The sequence below is a fragment of the Eimeria acervulina genome, genomic scaffold, assembly GCF_000499425.1.
Source record: "Eimeria acervulina Houghton genomic scaffold, Eah_scaff274, whole genome shotgun sequence".
NCBI lineage: Eukaryota > Apicomplexa > Conoidasida > Eucoccidiorida > Eimeriidae > Eimeria > Eimeria acervulina.
In genome coordinates this window covers 22,771-38,804 of record NW_013549935.1, presented here as the reverse complement: position 1 = coordinate 38,804, position 16,034 = coordinate 22,771, and the positions used below count along the sequence as shown (strand labels likewise).

Here is a 16,034-nt window from a genome sequence, read left to right as displayed (position 1 = left end):
TATATATATATATATATATATATAGTTGTTTTTGAAGGGCAGTACTTCATCTCGCAGTGGAGTGCGGCGAACTGAACTTACCAGTGGAGGCGGCAATTGATTTCTTTGATATGGTGGCTGAGGACATTGAGAGGAATACCCTCGAAGTGTGCGTAGGCCTTGACGATGATAACGGGGGAGTTAGGAGAAATAAATTTATAAACTTGAATTAAAGGCTGGTCAACGGTGCGTTCCCAAGTAGGGTCCAAAGGGTCGTGTGGCTCCTTCTCCTCCAAAAACTGAAATTCATAGGCAGCGCTGCAGCAAAAACCAATTTCCCGCAAGTAAATGCAGGCATAGAATTCGCATTTAGCTCGCATATCTTGGGTGATTCTTCTTTTTATCTCCTCTTGTGCTGTGTCTCATTCTGGGCTAATCTGTGCAGGATTCGGGTCGTTTTTCTACGCATTGTTCTATGGCATGCTATTTTGCGCTGTATTCTGTTGTGTATTGACGTGTTGTGAATATCCCGCTCGGAAACCAAGTAAGAGAAGACTCTTAAACATAGCAGCTCGGTGGGCTCTTTACATGGGAGTCTGGTGTTTCAGTGCTGTGTCGAAATTTATTAAGTCATCGTAGTTCCTAAACAGACGAGCTGCACACGAAACACGAAACAACACAACTTGCTGCAATGCAACGCCATGCGAACCAACGCAAGCAAACAGAAAAGGCGCGGCACAACAGAAAACCGCAACAAGAAATAATGCTACCCAACACAGTGTAGTGCAACTCGAAACAGCAAATATCAAGACAACATTGTCCACTAAGACGTTCAGCCCAAGAGAGCACAACAAAATGAAACAGAAGACAATGCAGCACACATCTGTGAAACTAAAGACAAAACAACACAATGCCTGGCATCCTAAACCCGGACGCTAAGCCCCTAAACCGTAAAACACAACAGAAAACAATTCATGGACGCAACAGGCAGCATATTCCGTTCCAAAGAACAGATTCAACAAACGATTCAACGAAATAATTACAAGAGCTGACAACACGGTAGAGGTGTCACGGGAGGAAATACAAATACAGTGCACATCGCATGGAAGCAAAAGCAGCTACCACACCGGAATGAACAAACCACAATAATAATGCACTGGTAATTAAAATAAAGAGTTACTACATGCAACTAGAGAGGTAAGGTTCAACCTAGCAGACGAAAAATGACGCTTCCCGCACCTTCGGATTTGATTGACAAGCGTTGCGCTTCTTCTCCTGCAACAACATATTGCCAGTACAGAACGTTTTGTCCATCTGATGCTGAAAGTTTAGGGCTTAGGGTCTTTTGGGTTTTGGTTTTAATGATTACAAAACGCTATTTCATTCGTTGTGTCGTTGTCGTCTTCCCCGTATCCTCCCCTATTATTTAAATCCCAGCAGAGCCGTTCCTACTTTCCGAAAACAATGCTGGTTTACTGGAAGACTGATCTTCAGGATTGCGCATTTACTAGTAGCATAATTTAATTAGACACAAGAAATATTGCTAGGATACGTTGTTTAGCGCAGAGAGTAGAGCAAGGACTGGCTTGGCCCTTGCCTCAGGCACCACAGATACAGGGGTGATGTTTAGTTGCATCACCATATGATCGTGATCAAAAATGATCATTCTTACTCACACCACCATCTCCCTATGCTGCGCCTGTGTGCTGACAATACTTTCGTACCTTTGCTTTTGTCTTCTGTAGTGGAATCTTCTGTCTGGGTTTGTGTCTGCGTTTGTGCCTGGCTTTGCGTGGGGTGTCGGGAGGCCCTGGAGGTGCTTCGTGTGTTGCTCACAACGGACGAGGTCTTGCGGCGTTGTGTTTTGACTGCAGTTGAAGCGGAAGGGGGTAGAGGAAGCTGCTTTGAAACAGAAGCAGGAGCAGACGAATTCGTTCCGTCCAGTGTACACCCCAGAGCCCGCTCCACAGATACTCCGTAAGTCAGTGCCACGTTGAAGTTCTCCAGCGGGCGCAACTCGCCCTGAGTAGCAGAACCACAACAAAGGGGTTCGCTGAATACGCTGAAACAAAGAGAATCACTCGGTGAACAATATAAATGCAAACCACGCAAAGACAAGATATCTATTGCACACACCAGCAGAGTGAAAAGGCATACGCACCTCTAATAGGAATCAGTATGCGTAATTTACCACAGGGAATGAAAATTTAAACAGTGCGCCCGCATCCAGACATAAGAAGCATAAGAATGAAACATAAAAGCGCGAGTAAGTGGAGTGGACAGGCATATGTCAGCAACACAAGCGATCACATGACAACCAGCATTCTCCTGGCTTAATTGTAGGAATGGGTGGGGCAGCGGCAGGCAGCCAAGCGCTCATGCATTGTCCAAACCCAGTTGTAACCTTGCAAACCCTGAACCCTTGACCGTACCGTAGCCTTCTAGACCCTATACCCTAACCTCTGAATCTTAAATCACGTTGTATTCTTCTAAATCCTAGACCGTAAACCCTGTGGTAGCCTTCTAAACCCCAGACCCTACACCCGTTTGCAGCCTTCTAAATCCTACGCCCTCCGCCCTGACGTAGCAGCCTAAAAGGAGCGTCAGTGGGCGCGAGAGTTTAAATGCTGTTCAGCGTTCTTACTGCGAGTGTCTCCTGCACGAGTTCTGGCTTTTCTTCCGCTCCATTTGATTCGTCTGATTCAAAATTGCTGCCCGAAAACGCATCTGTAAACGAGCCCCCATCGGATGACTCGGCGTTCCTTCCCGCCGTGCAGTCATAATGCAGAGCTGCAGCAGCAGTATAACAGCAACACAGCAATCCCCTAATCCGGCCTATCAGCTATGTTGCACATGAGTTGGGCCACGTAGTATTCATGCTGAAGTCACTTTCCCTCCGCGTTTTTCCTACGCCGCCTTCAAGCGGTATTTGTGGAGGGGGGGAATTGTATCAAGCTGCATTCATACTGCACTGTTCTGTGGTTATTAAGATATCTTCATGCTATATGCACACTGAGGTAAAATCTTATTGCCACGGACACTGTAGGAGGTCTCCTCCTTTCATGACAAACGTCTGCACCCCTTGGCTGTTATCGGCGTAGAAGAGGCAGCGCTCCGTTCGTTCGTCCTGCAGGCAACCATTTCAGCTTATTTATTCCACAGATATCGAATTACCCTGGTTGATTTGAAGCAACTATGAATGCCTGCCCACAGAGAGGCATTTCGCACTCACGAGTTTTGCCTGTCTAGGGTTTGGAGTCTTCGACTTTTGAAATATCTTTTGAATTTCCGCGTCGTTCATCATGCGGATCATCCGCAGCACCACCGGGTGGAGGTTTCTTCTCCTGTTTGCCACAGAAATAAGAAAGCCACAACTCGCTGAAGTTCGCTTTAAATCATCCCCTTTTCCAAAACCAAAAGTATCTTTCAACTCAGCACACTCTAACCAGCCCTAGTTGGTTGAGGGAGTGCACGACAGATTAGCCCTTAAGCCTTCGGGTGGGATTTTCTGCAACCGTTTTATTTTTCTTGGGTTTGAAAGGGCAACCAAGGGGAAAGGAGTCAGGTTACCTTAAGGTGCCTGCACACTGTGTGCAGACGTAGCAAACCATTGCACACATGCATATTTCGTTTCTTGTCATGTGGTCATAATGCGCCTCAAAGTAGTCGAGGTACAGCCACAGACAATGTCCCACATCATCGCGGCTCCTGAGGCACATGGCACCCGATTATACGTCTTGTCTTCAGCACAAAATCCTTCTTAACGGTCTATTGATTGATTCGGACAGAAACCTTCATTCTCTGAAATCTGTGGGCTCCAAGAGCCCCGTCAGCCTGTTCACTTCAGCGACAGCGCCGAGAAGGCTTTGGCTGTTGACCCAACTCACAAAAAAGAATACAGAAGTCGCAGCTGCGCACGGGCAGTTTTAGATATGTCTCCCAAACGAGCCAGGACCTTCAAATGCGCCGCACACCCACATGCAGGTCTTTACAGTCCCAAATGAGATAATAGCTGCCTTGACAGAACCTACTGCCGTGACTCATGACTCGAGGGATGTTCAGGCGAAAAGCAACACTCGAATGCAGCACGCGCTCAAGAAGCAATAGCCCCCTGCTCATAGCCCTACAGGCTGACTCAATTAACACGGAAGGCACCATTTGAAATTACCTAATACTTCACTGCTGCTGCCGTTGGGTGCGCTGTTTCACGTTTCTAGCGAAAAAGAGAAGTAAGAAGCCGCTGCCTCATGCTGAGGTTACCTCGTACTCCATGATGACTTTAAAGATGAGCTGCAACTGCGCATTGCTGCTCGCGAAGTGGTATCCTGCCCAGCGAATCAAGTGATCGATTTTCTTCTGAAAACAGCAGAAATAAGACTGCTACTCAGAAGCATGAAAAGCCTTGAGGGAGCTATGTCTGCAGGTGTTATTGCCAGTGCAGCTGCAGCTATCTGGTAAAGGCAAGGGTCCAGTCGTTCACCTTTTGCTGGGTTGCCGCAGATGTTTTCTTTCTCAAGCGGCACATGTCATTAGCCATTGCAAAGCCAAAGCCAAGAAGGCCCCCGAAAAGCAAACCAAAAAGCATCATCACCGGCCCCCACGGCATGAGCATTACCAGGAACCCTGCACGACAAGGCGCATCCTGTGTTATTCGAGGCCGTCGTTAAGATTATACTTAATTATAAAGGTCTATGAGGTTGCAGTAAGACGCAATAGAATCTGCACACACACCTCCTGCAGTGTTGACTGTCCATTCAGTTGTCGTCGACCGGAATGGAAAGAGGCTCTGAGCCTTCTTTGCGTATGCCAATTCAAACTCCTCGCTTTCCGGGATATCTGCGGCATCTTGGCCAACGCGACGAGCCCAGTACTTTAAATACCTGCAGAGTCAAATTTCCGCGCAGGTCCGAGTTGTGCATCAACCTTCAACTCTAGGGTCCCACGGCAAATCTGTTCGTGGTGCGCTGGCGTCTTAGAAAGCGCAAATGGGGGATTAAAACATCGCTGGCTCACCCCTGAGGAACGGCAGGATCCGTTATGGGGTCGAGTGCCCTTTTCGAGAGGGTGTGTGCTGTTCTACTGGCCCTGCTGCATGGGTTGCTAATGGTGGTGCGGCCACCTCCCACGCAGCTTTCATGGTAAAAGGGGTTGCTTTCGCTGGCTTGTGCCACCTGTTCAGGAGCAGCATGGTCCTTGTCGATGAGGACCGACAGAGGCTCGCGTTGCGTGCGTGGTTCGGTTTGAAGGGGCTCTCCAGAATGAACGACTATACGACAGAAAGGTGATGATGATGAGTTCTGCTCGCTTTGAACTGTCCTCATTGTTAAATCCCGCCTGAACAGCACAAAAATGTAACAGGGGCAGAGTTCGATATCGTCCTTTTAGACCTCGTCAGGAATGGGTTAATTGCTGTTGGTAAAGGCGGCATTGCTGCAACCCGGGCCTAGGAAAGCACCCGAAGAAGATTCGTTCATACACGAAGCGGTGGAACCGCTTTGTCTGTTCGCGTGTTTCCTCCCCCATCAGGACCTCCTTGTTATTGCATTTTGTGTATCTTCCTAAAACTGACGGCAATGCAGTAGTTTAGCAAGCTGAACCCATCCGATGTTTGGAAGTTCGTACCTTATGCATGTGGATTCGCCTTAGCTCAGGGCACGTTCGTCTTATTCTCTCCCGGAGGCATCCAATCATGAATTTACAAAGTAAATTCCCATGCCGTGGTCTTTCCACGTTACTTCGCCATGTCGGGGGACGGGGACAGCTGCGAAACAGAAGGGGGCAGAGGCCCCTCGAGACAGTGACACAGAGCCGCTCGATGGTTTTAAAAAGGCATCTCACGGCTGTTCTCGAAATCCAGGTACTGCAAGGGGCGTAAAACTTCGTTACTTGCGCCGCAAGTTCCAGGAAGCGCAATGGATTCGGGGACAGGAAGGCATGCAGTCCCTAGTCCCTAGAGCTTTTCAAAAACAAACATGACAATTGAAAGTTGAAAAATACATTGTAGATTATTTCACTGAGATGTGATTGGCGGGGCCCCCGAAGGGAAGACGAATGATCACACCAGTATCGAAGCAACAACCACCGGCGCCGTCTCTTCGAGTCAACGCAAGCTGATCTCACATCCGATCGCTACAGCACAAGCTTGTAATACCACATCGTATTCGAAAACAATCAAGCACGGAAATTGATTAAAACTACTGGCCGCATTATCCGCTGGACTGCGGAATTTATGTTTCCGTGTCTGGGCTCTCAGCTTTCTGGGGCCTCTCCAACCATACGTTCACGTTCCTGAAGACTTCGTCGAGACAAACAACTAAGAGAAGCTTTTCTTTGAATAGCCTGCGGATTCACGTCTTGAGACTAATTTAGAGTAATACCCGTTGACCAATTTGCCGACCTTTCGAGGACCGAAAGGCGTCTCTGGCTGTTCCAGCTGCGCTCCAAAGCAAATTCACGATCTTCTACACTTTGCAAGTAAATGAACAGTTGAGGGATCATCGTAGGATCTGAGGGAGCTCGATATTTGGATCTATCGTATTCTCTTCTCGTGATACAATGCATTGCGTCATCCACACATGCATTTACGGCCTCGCCGTATTCATTAGTTAATTGGAACCATATGTTATCCCCAACAGTTTTGCGGATGAGATTAGCTGTATTAGGAGAAACTAGTACTGGGTGCTGCTCTACTCTCAACTCTTCTACTTCAGCGGGAAAGCCAAATTTATCTGGTGTTGCAATTGCGCATACCATTTGCGTGAAGAGCTACTAAAATGTCTCTGGGCTACAAAAACCATGCCAAAACTGAAATATAAGAACTGAGGAAATCGCTTTAAACAAGTTGCTCTGATTGGCTTTAGCCGCTCCAAGTAGGTTTGTCGGGGCGCCCCCCCAAACACATAGGATATTTGACTGTTCCGTACGCAAATCTATGTCGGACAGGCTGTGAGATTAGGCTCAGATTTGCTAAGGAGACTCGCATATTTACCTGTGTGGTTACATACGTCTCAGGTGCATAGAGACAAGCCACCGCTTTAGGCGAGTTGTTGAATACGAATATCACGATAAATATTGTTTTTGTACTCCCAAGAGAGCGTGTCATGCACCACGTTTTGGGGCTGCACTTTTGCAGCCCAAATTTTTTCCGGGATTTTTTTTTGAAGAGCATCATTTCTGTCTATTGTGCTGACACATCCACATGAGGAAAAACTGATAGCGGTGCAGAGACTATCAGTGGTCGAGGTAAATCCTTCACTTAGATCAATACCCACTCAGTCCATCTTGACTGCAGGGGATGTTGAAAAGAAGATTGTGGCAGAAGTGGACGATGACCTAGGAAGCGTAGTCCAAGTGCGCTTTAATCTTGCTCATCGAGGATTGGTTGGTGCGTCCATGGATGCCCTGAAGTGAAGAATATAAGTTGGAACGACGGAGTATCAGCTGAGCTGAGCAAGCTGCATTACCACGAGGTAGGCCCGCAACGCCAGCCTTGGATCATTGATGTCGTCAAGCAACCGAGGCTTAAGAGCAGCGAGAATAGGTTCAGCCTGCACGCCAAAATGTAATGAAACTGAGGGAGGCGTGGAGATTTGGGGACGTTTCTTACAAGACTAATTATGTCAGGCCCGAGCAACGATATCAGAATTTCGCGCAAGGCTGCTCTCAACATAACCGGCTGACGGCTGTAGGAAAAGATGAACACGGAGAGGGCGAGCAGTCCTAAAAACGTGAATAATGAAAGAACCGGTGGAATTTACGTCTTTTTAAGCGTCTCACTGCAATCGATTAGGCTGTTGCAGTGCAGGAAAGCAAGAAGTCGGCAGCATGTTTCTCGGTCAAGCAAGAGCTCTTCTTGGACACTGAAGAATTGCTTCGTCACGTATTCGAGCCCGGCTATGTGCAGGAAGTCCAGAATGTCCAGAGCAGTTGCTTGCTGTGAAAACTGAATACATGACGCACAAGAACCTTGCTTTTAGTATAAATAAAGCGTACACTGAACGAAAAGCCTCCAGTAGAGCTTAGAGAGGCAAATACGGCGGTCTCCAGCCAGGCCAAGAGTTCTGGAGCGCAGGCGTGCTCGAGGTTCATCAATTTCTGTATTCGTCACAACTTAGTTCCAGGCGGGTGAGAGGCGATGCGCATGTGAATCAACCGACCAAGAAATCCTCGTGATTGGCTTCATTATTTTGTGACTCGAACTGAAGCAGCAGTAGCTCCTAAGCGTCAGTGGTGCCAGTAGAGCGCTGTATGGATTTGCGATGCATACCTGAGCTGTAAGCTTCAGACAACAACTTGCTAAGATCTGGGGAATATCCTCTTTCTGTATGCCGGTTAGTGCATCTTGAACCAGGGAGAAGGATCTTTGGTCCGAGAAGAGCGCTGCAAGCGCCTCACACGCCTGCATGAAGGCATGAGAGGAAGGCGGTGCAAAACAAGACTGCCAACGAAGCTCACCTTAAAGGCAGCTCGTTCACCGTTCTCAAACTGCAGCTTCCGGGCCACCAGAAAGATCCAAGCCTTCACATCCAGGTAGTCGCCTCGTGTCAGACCAAGTGCGGTCAGCATAGAATGAGGAACTGCATGGGACGACGGGGTATCTTCCCACGTAGAGCGGAAAGTCCGCATGAACCGTGGATCCAGCTCGACGCTCGTCATCGCTACCGTGCACCTTAACGTAGTTAGATGTTAAATAGAAGCGCTTCCGCTCGTTTCATATTCAAGCAAGCAGCTCGCAATAGCAACAGTTCAAAAAAGGAAAAGTGAACAGCACTCCAGCGTCCAAATGGGGTCTGCGGTGTACAGACGATAGCCGGCAACGTACAACGGGATCCTGCACGTTTCAGATCAGAACTTGCAAGATACACCGGGTGCAGCCGCGCGCACTAATAGCGTTATTTTTTTCCTTCCGTAATTTCATTGCTAAAGCTGTCTAAAGTAATAAGAAATAATAACATTTTTCGCCGTCTTTGAATCGCGGTGCTCGATGAACGTAAGCTGCATTTTGTCTTAAAAAGTGATTGGTACCGTAGATGATACGGAGGCCCTATGTAGCTATCCATTGTCTTTGCACTGTGTTAGAGCCTTGAACAAGCATTTGGTAGTACAGAATTCGAGGTCCCGCTGGCCTGCGCACTTCGCTCACCGTTTTCGAGAACAAGACACGGCTGTCACCCGTGCTTGAGAACGTTTTTCAATGACTAAGCTTAAGCTCCCTCAAATGAGCTGCAAATAAAAAGTAAAACTAGCAAGAATACCAGTCAGTATCACGTGTGCCTCTATGCTTGCCGAGTGTTGATGCAACTTGCCAGCCCCCCCTTCTGCAATCCAACAGACGCACAGCTGAAGCGAGCCGATGCGCAGCTAGAGACGTTGGAATTGCTTGACGTTCCATCCGCAAAACGCAGAAAACATCCACATTTAACCCCAATGCCTCACTCACTGTTCGCGCAAAGGGGCGTGGCAACCCCTCACGCCAATAATAAAACGAGGAAATACCTAGCAATCGAAGGGCCTGCCTTCCAGATGGTTCCTGTACGCACCATTTGGGTGCCCATTGTGGCCAGCTTACATCGCACCGAATTGCGATGTGCAGAAAGCTGAGAAACATTTGCGAACCGGCTATATCGTGCGAAATTCTGCAACCCTCTGAGACTGTGTACTGCGTGGGCTACTCATATGCAATACACTATGGCGGGCACTGCAGTTTCCCACATTTAGTTGCGTCACACACAGGTCCAGAGCGACAGAAGGAAAGAACCTCGCAACTGGTTGGATGGGACAGGCAATAGCTGCTGCCAAACTACTGGGTAACCTCCCAATTCCAGTACAGCCAAAAACAGGATCATAGACCAATGCGTCAGCATATGTTTGCGCGAATACCCAGCAGCATTTGTCAGGTTTCTAATTGTTTGTCCCGTTCACAATTCCCGTCTCGAGCGCCCCATGAGTTTTGCTGCTCCACCTGCATATGCCGCAATGCGTCTCGACTGAAGTACCGTTTCTCTATGCAGAGGTCTTCGGGGCCTCGATACAGCCTGCATCTCTGACATTCGAGCAGATCCTCTAAAGCTGGCTCCAGTGGCAACGCCCATCCTTGCTGCGCCAGTTCGGCGCTGCTGTTTTGGTACGTGAAGACTCATTGATGAAATGGATCGTGCGCGTCGCAAACCACGCCGCGAAGCAGCCACAACGTCTGTAGCTTCTGATGTGCGTTCTGAGGGCACTCCCTTAACTGCCGCCTCACCGGTTGGGGGCGTTTGGTTTTTGCTTTCTTCTTCAGTTTTCACGGAGTCGGCGATATGCCGTCGCTGTCTTTTCGCACCATTTTCTCCTTGTGCGGGGCGTTCGTGCACCGCAAAGAAGGACATCGCAGAGGCGGGAACATCGACAAGTGCGGCTCTTCCATGGTTTCTCCAATAATTCACAAAACGTGAAAGGCTTATACCGGAGAATTGCCAGGCCCCAGCGACGTTACGCACGCTGCTGCATCGACAGCTGCACGCAGAAGACAAACAAAAATGCAAACCCCCAAAGAGAAATGACTTCATGTAAAGGCAGGAAATAAAGAAGTCTTCACCACTAAACTGCTACGAAAGCAGCAAGACGAAAGCAGCATTCGCGAATGAAACTTCTGCATGAACAATTTCAGTATGTCTGTGTGGCGTTGGCGTTGGGTGTCCTCGCTCCTTGTTATTCTCTGTTTGTACTACACATTAAATAAGTCTACGGGAACGCATGAGGCCTCCTTCTACAGCCCTGGATCTACACAGAAGAGTTGCGCATGCTACGTACGGTGCTTTGGGGTGATCGATATGACTGCCTCCATCTAAAGGGGTTTCCCAATGTTTCGATAGGCAGAGTTGAGTCTTCATGAAGACGGCGGCATCTCTAGGAAAGAGATAAATGCTTTCTTGTGTGCAGCTTATAAGACGGTTTGATACAGGAGATTTAGAAGGAGTCAATGCCTCTTTATTGAGCGAATGGGGCACCATCTGCTGCGTAGCAGCGAAGCCGTACGCAAATAAACGCAAAACCAACGCCCTTATTATCGCCTCAGAGACCTCAGCAGGCAGCGAACGCCGGCACCTGCAGCAAAACAAACAACAACAGCACCTAAGACGAAAGGCAAGGATCTTCTTAAGCACCAGCAACGGCATCTCCTCCATCCATACAACTCCAAGGAAAAAGAAGCAATGATGCATGCAACTGCTCTTCTTAATTCTTTAATTATTTAACTTATACACACACAAACATGACGCTCAAACAATAACGGTGATGCTGCTGCAGCGAGAACATGCGTACAAAGACAACTGTGCGGGACGCCCACTACAAATATCCACAACCAGAATGCATGCACGCAGGCTTCTAAATATGTGTGCATGCGTACTTGTAAGCTTGTGCATGCATGCATATTTGTAGGCAAATGTTTGCATAAATAGCAGTAACCGTATGCATGCATGCATATTTGTAACTATGCATGCATGCAACTATAGAAATATGCCCGCATCCAGATACAGAAATGTGCATGCATGCAGGTACAGAAACGTGCATGCATGCAGACACAGAAGTACGCATGCACGCATATTCGTAAGCCTACGCAAGCATGCATGCATGCATGCATGCATGCATGCATACATGCATACTTGTAAGCATATGTATGCATGCATGCATGATTGTAAGCGTATGTATGCATGAATGCATATTTATAAGCATAGCATATTTATGCATGCATGCATATTTATAAGCATATGTATGCATGCTTATATGTAAGCATATGCATGCATGCATGTGCGTTAGTGGGTGGCGATACCAAAGGGCTCGAACGGAGCGCTCATAGGAGTCAAGAACTTCAAGTATTCCTCCAGCAACGGGGCAGTAGTGCACATCAATTCCTTTGGATTGTTCTTGTGGTGGGTTTTCAACAATAACGAGCACAAATCCCACAGCATTTTGACTGTTTAAGAGCTCCTGAATGCGTTTGATTTGTTCTTCTGCTCGCTCAATATCGGGTTGTTCTGTGTTTGCATCAACTGGGTTCCACTTGGTATGAGAAGCTGATCTATTTTTCATAACTTTCTCACAAATCCCCTGCACAGTTGAGACAGAATCCTTAGCTGGTAGCGGCAAACGCAACAGAAACGAACGCAGATTCATCCCATGCAGCAGCGAATCCGTTGCCTCTCCAATCTCCTGAAGGCTTCCTGCCGTCTGGGCCGTCATCCTCGAAATATGCACAAGCGAGGCATCCTATAATGGGGCATCCAATGAAAAAAAGAAGAAAAGAAATTCACCTACGATATGTATGACATGCGGGGAAAGTTGAACGAGTTGTACGGGAGGAAAGCGACGGAAAAATACAAACAAATGGGAGTAAAGTATTAATATTTTGCATTTACTTCTATGAATTCATCAAGAAGAATAAAAAATGCAATTCAAGAACTCATGAACTATGCGCATGAAAAACTTGAATGCAGTTGGCGTCTGAAATGAGAGGAAGCGTTGATTAGATTAAATTGCCGTCTTCTTCTTCTACTACTACTTCTTCTTCTGCTGCTGTTTCTGCTTCATTTAACATAAATTGTTTTACTTTATTTACTATTACTTTTAAAGAACACACCGTGCTTCCTTTTCCTTTCAAGTCTACTTCAAACAAACTTGCACAGACCACTCCTAATGCATGCAAGCTAATGCGACTGTTCCGCCTGCTTGCACATACGATTAGGTAGGTAAAAAGAAACATAAATAAATTTCATTTCTTTAATTTCAATAAAAATATTACCTATGCACCGTATAAAGACACAGAAGGCAAAATGTTTAAGCGCAGCGCCGGCAGATGCCTTCGATGAACGAGCTGCTGAGTCTTGTGTTTATTTGCTGTGAATTTAGAATTAAAAAAAATTAATTTGTTGTTCAATTAAATTAGTATTCACTCCAAATATCAAGCCCAGGGTCTAGAGCGTCAAAGACAGGAAAAGAACAATGCTTAGGCCTTCTGCTCCTAAGACGACAACATTCTGCAGTCAATATATTAAAAATAAATATTTGCATGTAATCTTTATTCCAAATCTATACTTAGTTAATTCTTCTTTGCCGCAACTTTTGCAGAAGGTAAACCATGTCGCAAGCAAACATTTTGATAGTATCCCACTGCACTTTATATTACATAATAAAATGCTTTTTCTTAGTATCGCATTACAATTTATACTACATAATAAATTGCTTTTATTTTGTATCACATTACAGTTTATACAATCAATTTAATTTAGTATCCCATTGCATTTTGTATTATATAATCAATTACTTTTTTTAGTATACCATTTCATACACTTAATTGCTGTATGTGGTTAACCCATTAAGCGCTTTACTCCTCGTGATCGTTTGACACCAAAGACGCAGATATCTTGGATTTTGCTTTCCTCTCTCTTATATACACATATGCATATATATATATTATATAATATATATATATATATATATGTACATTTTTATGCATATGTATACGAATATATGTATACTCATATATGCATACATGTAACGTATACATATATATATATATATAGCTATCTATTTATTTATAAATTTTTTATAAGTCAGGTTTTGTAGTGTCTACAATTTGCAGCTTCGTGCATATCTGCCTAACCAAGAGAGTAGCAGATAGCTTACACTGTCTTGCAGCAGAGCTTATACGCCCCGCAGATAAATTTGAATTTGATGTTTTGTTTTGCTGCTTTTATTCTTCTTTTCAAATAAAGAGTTAGTATCTTTGTTAATACCTTTTCGCTTCTGAGGAAGAGAGAAGATATTAACAAAGATATTAACTCGCTTTTTGCTTGCTTGTCACATATCAACGCAGTTGCGGTCTGTACTGAGTTCAACAGGTTAATAGCAATAATAACAATAATAAACAATAATAATAATAAGTAATAACAGCAATACTTAGCAATAATAATAGTAGTGATTATTTTATCCAGTCAATTAAACCATCTACTCATCAATATCTTAATGCATTTTCCAAAGCCAAACAAATGCAAAAGAAATATAACAACCCTAGGGGGGTGAAGCCCCTCTACAGCTAGCTGTGACAGATAGGGCAGTTGTGTTGCAGCTAACTATTTATATTGCAGCTAGCTGGGTCCAGCTCTTTGGTGAATTGCACCTAGCTGAGCCGCAGCTAGACGGGTAACAACTAGCGGAGTTGCAGTTAGCTGAGTTGCAGGTAGCTGAGATGAAGCTAGCTGAGCTGAAGCAAGCTAAGCTGAAGCTAGTTGAGTTGAAGTTAGCTGAGATGCAGCTAGCTGAAATGCAGCCAGCTGAGTTCCGACAAGGACTGCGTGGCTGAGAAGAAGTAGCAAGCGGAAGAATGTCTGTTGCTTCATTTAAGAAGAAGGAATTGCGTTTTACAATCAAAGAGAGTTTTTAGACATTTATTATACTATTTATTTATATTATTTAGATGTATGCCTGCTGCTCAGTGTAAGAAGAAGGAATTGCGTCTTAACTGATTTTTCATTTAAATTCAAAGATGACGTAGCTTGGGGTTCTGCTGGATGCTCACACTATCAATAATATAAATAAACAAAATAAATATACACAAATTATCTTTTATTGTTTTCTATGTTCGTTGCATTTCTCTCGTTTCAATTACCACTCAATAATCATTCAATTCTCATTCAGTTTCCACTTTATTGTCAATGACTGATGATTTAATTATTTAATTGTCATTTAATTATCGATTAGTTATCAAGTAGTTATCATTTAATCGTAGTTTAGTCGTCATTTACCTATCATTTAATTATAATTTAATTACAATTTAACTGTCATTTAATTATAGTTTAACTAACTATCGTTTTGTTATCGTTTATTTGTGATTTAATTATCGATGGGTTATTGCTGAAGTATCATTTTCTTGTTATTTAGCTGTTGCCAATTTAGTGTGACATCTCTATCATTCATATATCGTGTTGTTAATTCAATTAAATTATTGATTAATTATCATTTAATTATCGTTTAATTGTTATTTAGTTATTCCCTATTTATCTATTTATTTAAGTATCATTTTTTGTTTCTTTTATTATTAGTTACATTGTGGTAGAATGCCATTTTATTCTTATTAATAATTTATGAGTAATAACTAACTAGTATTTATTGATTACATCGTATATAATAATTACTAGTATTGTTGTTACTCACAGTTATTTTACTACTGCCTGCACTTCATCTTCATCATATCTCTGCATAACCAATAAACTCTTTATATGCTTACGTATATGTGCACACATGTTTTTATTTGCACATTATGAATATTATAAATAATAACATTCATAATAGTTGCGGTTTGTTCTTCCGTCCAGGGTGTTTGAAATAAAATAAATATTGTGACTTACGAATTAAAACTATGTACATCTGATGAAACGTACTCTATGGGTTGTACGTATATTCATGTTCCAGTATATGTTTTAGGTTTTATGTACACTTTAAATGTATTTGAGGTGTACCGCGGATATTATATATATTATTAAGATACAAAATATTTCATAGTAAACATTCAGCTTTAACTATACAAATTATGCATACACATATGTACAAGTATAATTGACAGTAAATATATATATATATATATATATATATATATATTTGGGGTTTTTCTTGGGCATTTAACGGGATTCTTTCGGAATTGAATGGTGAATGCAAACTGAAGCCGCCCGTTCTCTATTAATCATTTTTCTTAAAAAATGGAATTCACGGCTGCAAATAGAAGTTTGCAGAATCATATAACTTAGGCAGTTTGTCTAGTCAACGGCTGATAGAGAAAACTGTTAAAGGTCCAGTGGTCTTCGGGGAAGGAGAACCGCGGGAAAGCAGCTGCGAGCGTTTCGTTCTTGCATTTCTAAATATCTTCATTTGCAGACAAGAGAAAACTAAACTTCAGGGTTTTTAAATCTTCACTCAAAGTAAAAGAAAGCCAAGATGATGTCTGAAACAACTCGCTTGCAATTTCTGATCAGGTGTAGCTGCGTGGACAGGCGGCAGACCATGCGGGGGATTCTGCTTTCTAA

At 44.2% G+C, this 16,034-nt stretch overlaps 4 protein-coding genes across 4 annotated transcripts; all 4 read right to left on the bottom strand.

Moving 5' to 3' along the window:
* Positions 1–77: 77 nt before the first annotated feature.
* On the bottom strand, positions 78–4,516 carry EAH_00030050 (phosphatidylcholine transfer protein, putative; the record flags this gene model as incomplete). The annotated part of the gene is made up of 10 exons (XM_013396179.1): positions 78–297; positions 568–634; positions 1,704–2,001; positions 2,624–2,769; positions 3,019–3,106; positions 3,212–3,323; positions 3,550–3,687; positions 3,867–3,934; positions 4,240–4,335; positions 4,460–4,516. The coding sequence occupies 10 exons, from the start codon at positions 4,514–4,516 to the stop codon at positions 78–80; spliced, it is 1,290 nt and encodes a 429-aa protein (XP_013251633.1).
* Positions 4,517–4,654: 138 nt separating this feature from the next.
* Positions 4,655–6,732, bottom strand: EAH_00030040 (hypothetical protein; the record flags this gene model as incomplete). Its single annotated transcript, XM_013396178.1, has 3 exons — positions 4,655–4,859; positions 4,993–5,313; positions 6,377–6,732. 3 exons carry the CDS (start codon positions 6,730–6,732, stop codon positions 4,655–4,657), a joined length of 882 nt encoding a protein of 293 aa, XP_013251632.1.
* A 683-nt stretch (positions 6,733–7,415) lies between these two features.
* Positions 7,416–8,634, bottom strand: EAH_00030030 (hypothetical protein, conserved; the record flags this gene model as incomplete). Its single annotated transcript, XM_013396177.1, has 4 exons — positions 7,416–7,526; positions 7,586–7,698; positions 7,756–7,921; positions 8,434–8,634. 4 exons carry the CDS (start codon positions 8,632–8,634, stop codon positions 7,416–7,418), a joined length of 591 nt encoding a protein of 196 aa, XP_013251631.1.
* An 812-nt stretch (positions 8,635–9,446) lies between these two features.
* EAH_00030020 (Chromosome III, complete sequence, related) lies at positions 9,447–12,198 on the bottom strand (the record flags this gene model as incomplete). The annotated part of the gene is made up of 4 exons (XM_013396176.1): positions 9,447–9,575; positions 9,975–10,473; positions 10,771–11,064; positions 11,789–12,198. 4 exons carry the CDS (start codon positions 12,196–12,198, stop codon positions 9,447–9,449), a joined length of 1,332 nt encoding a protein of 443 aa, XP_013251630.1.
* Between the last annotated feature and the right edge of the window lie 3,836 nt (positions 12,199–16,034).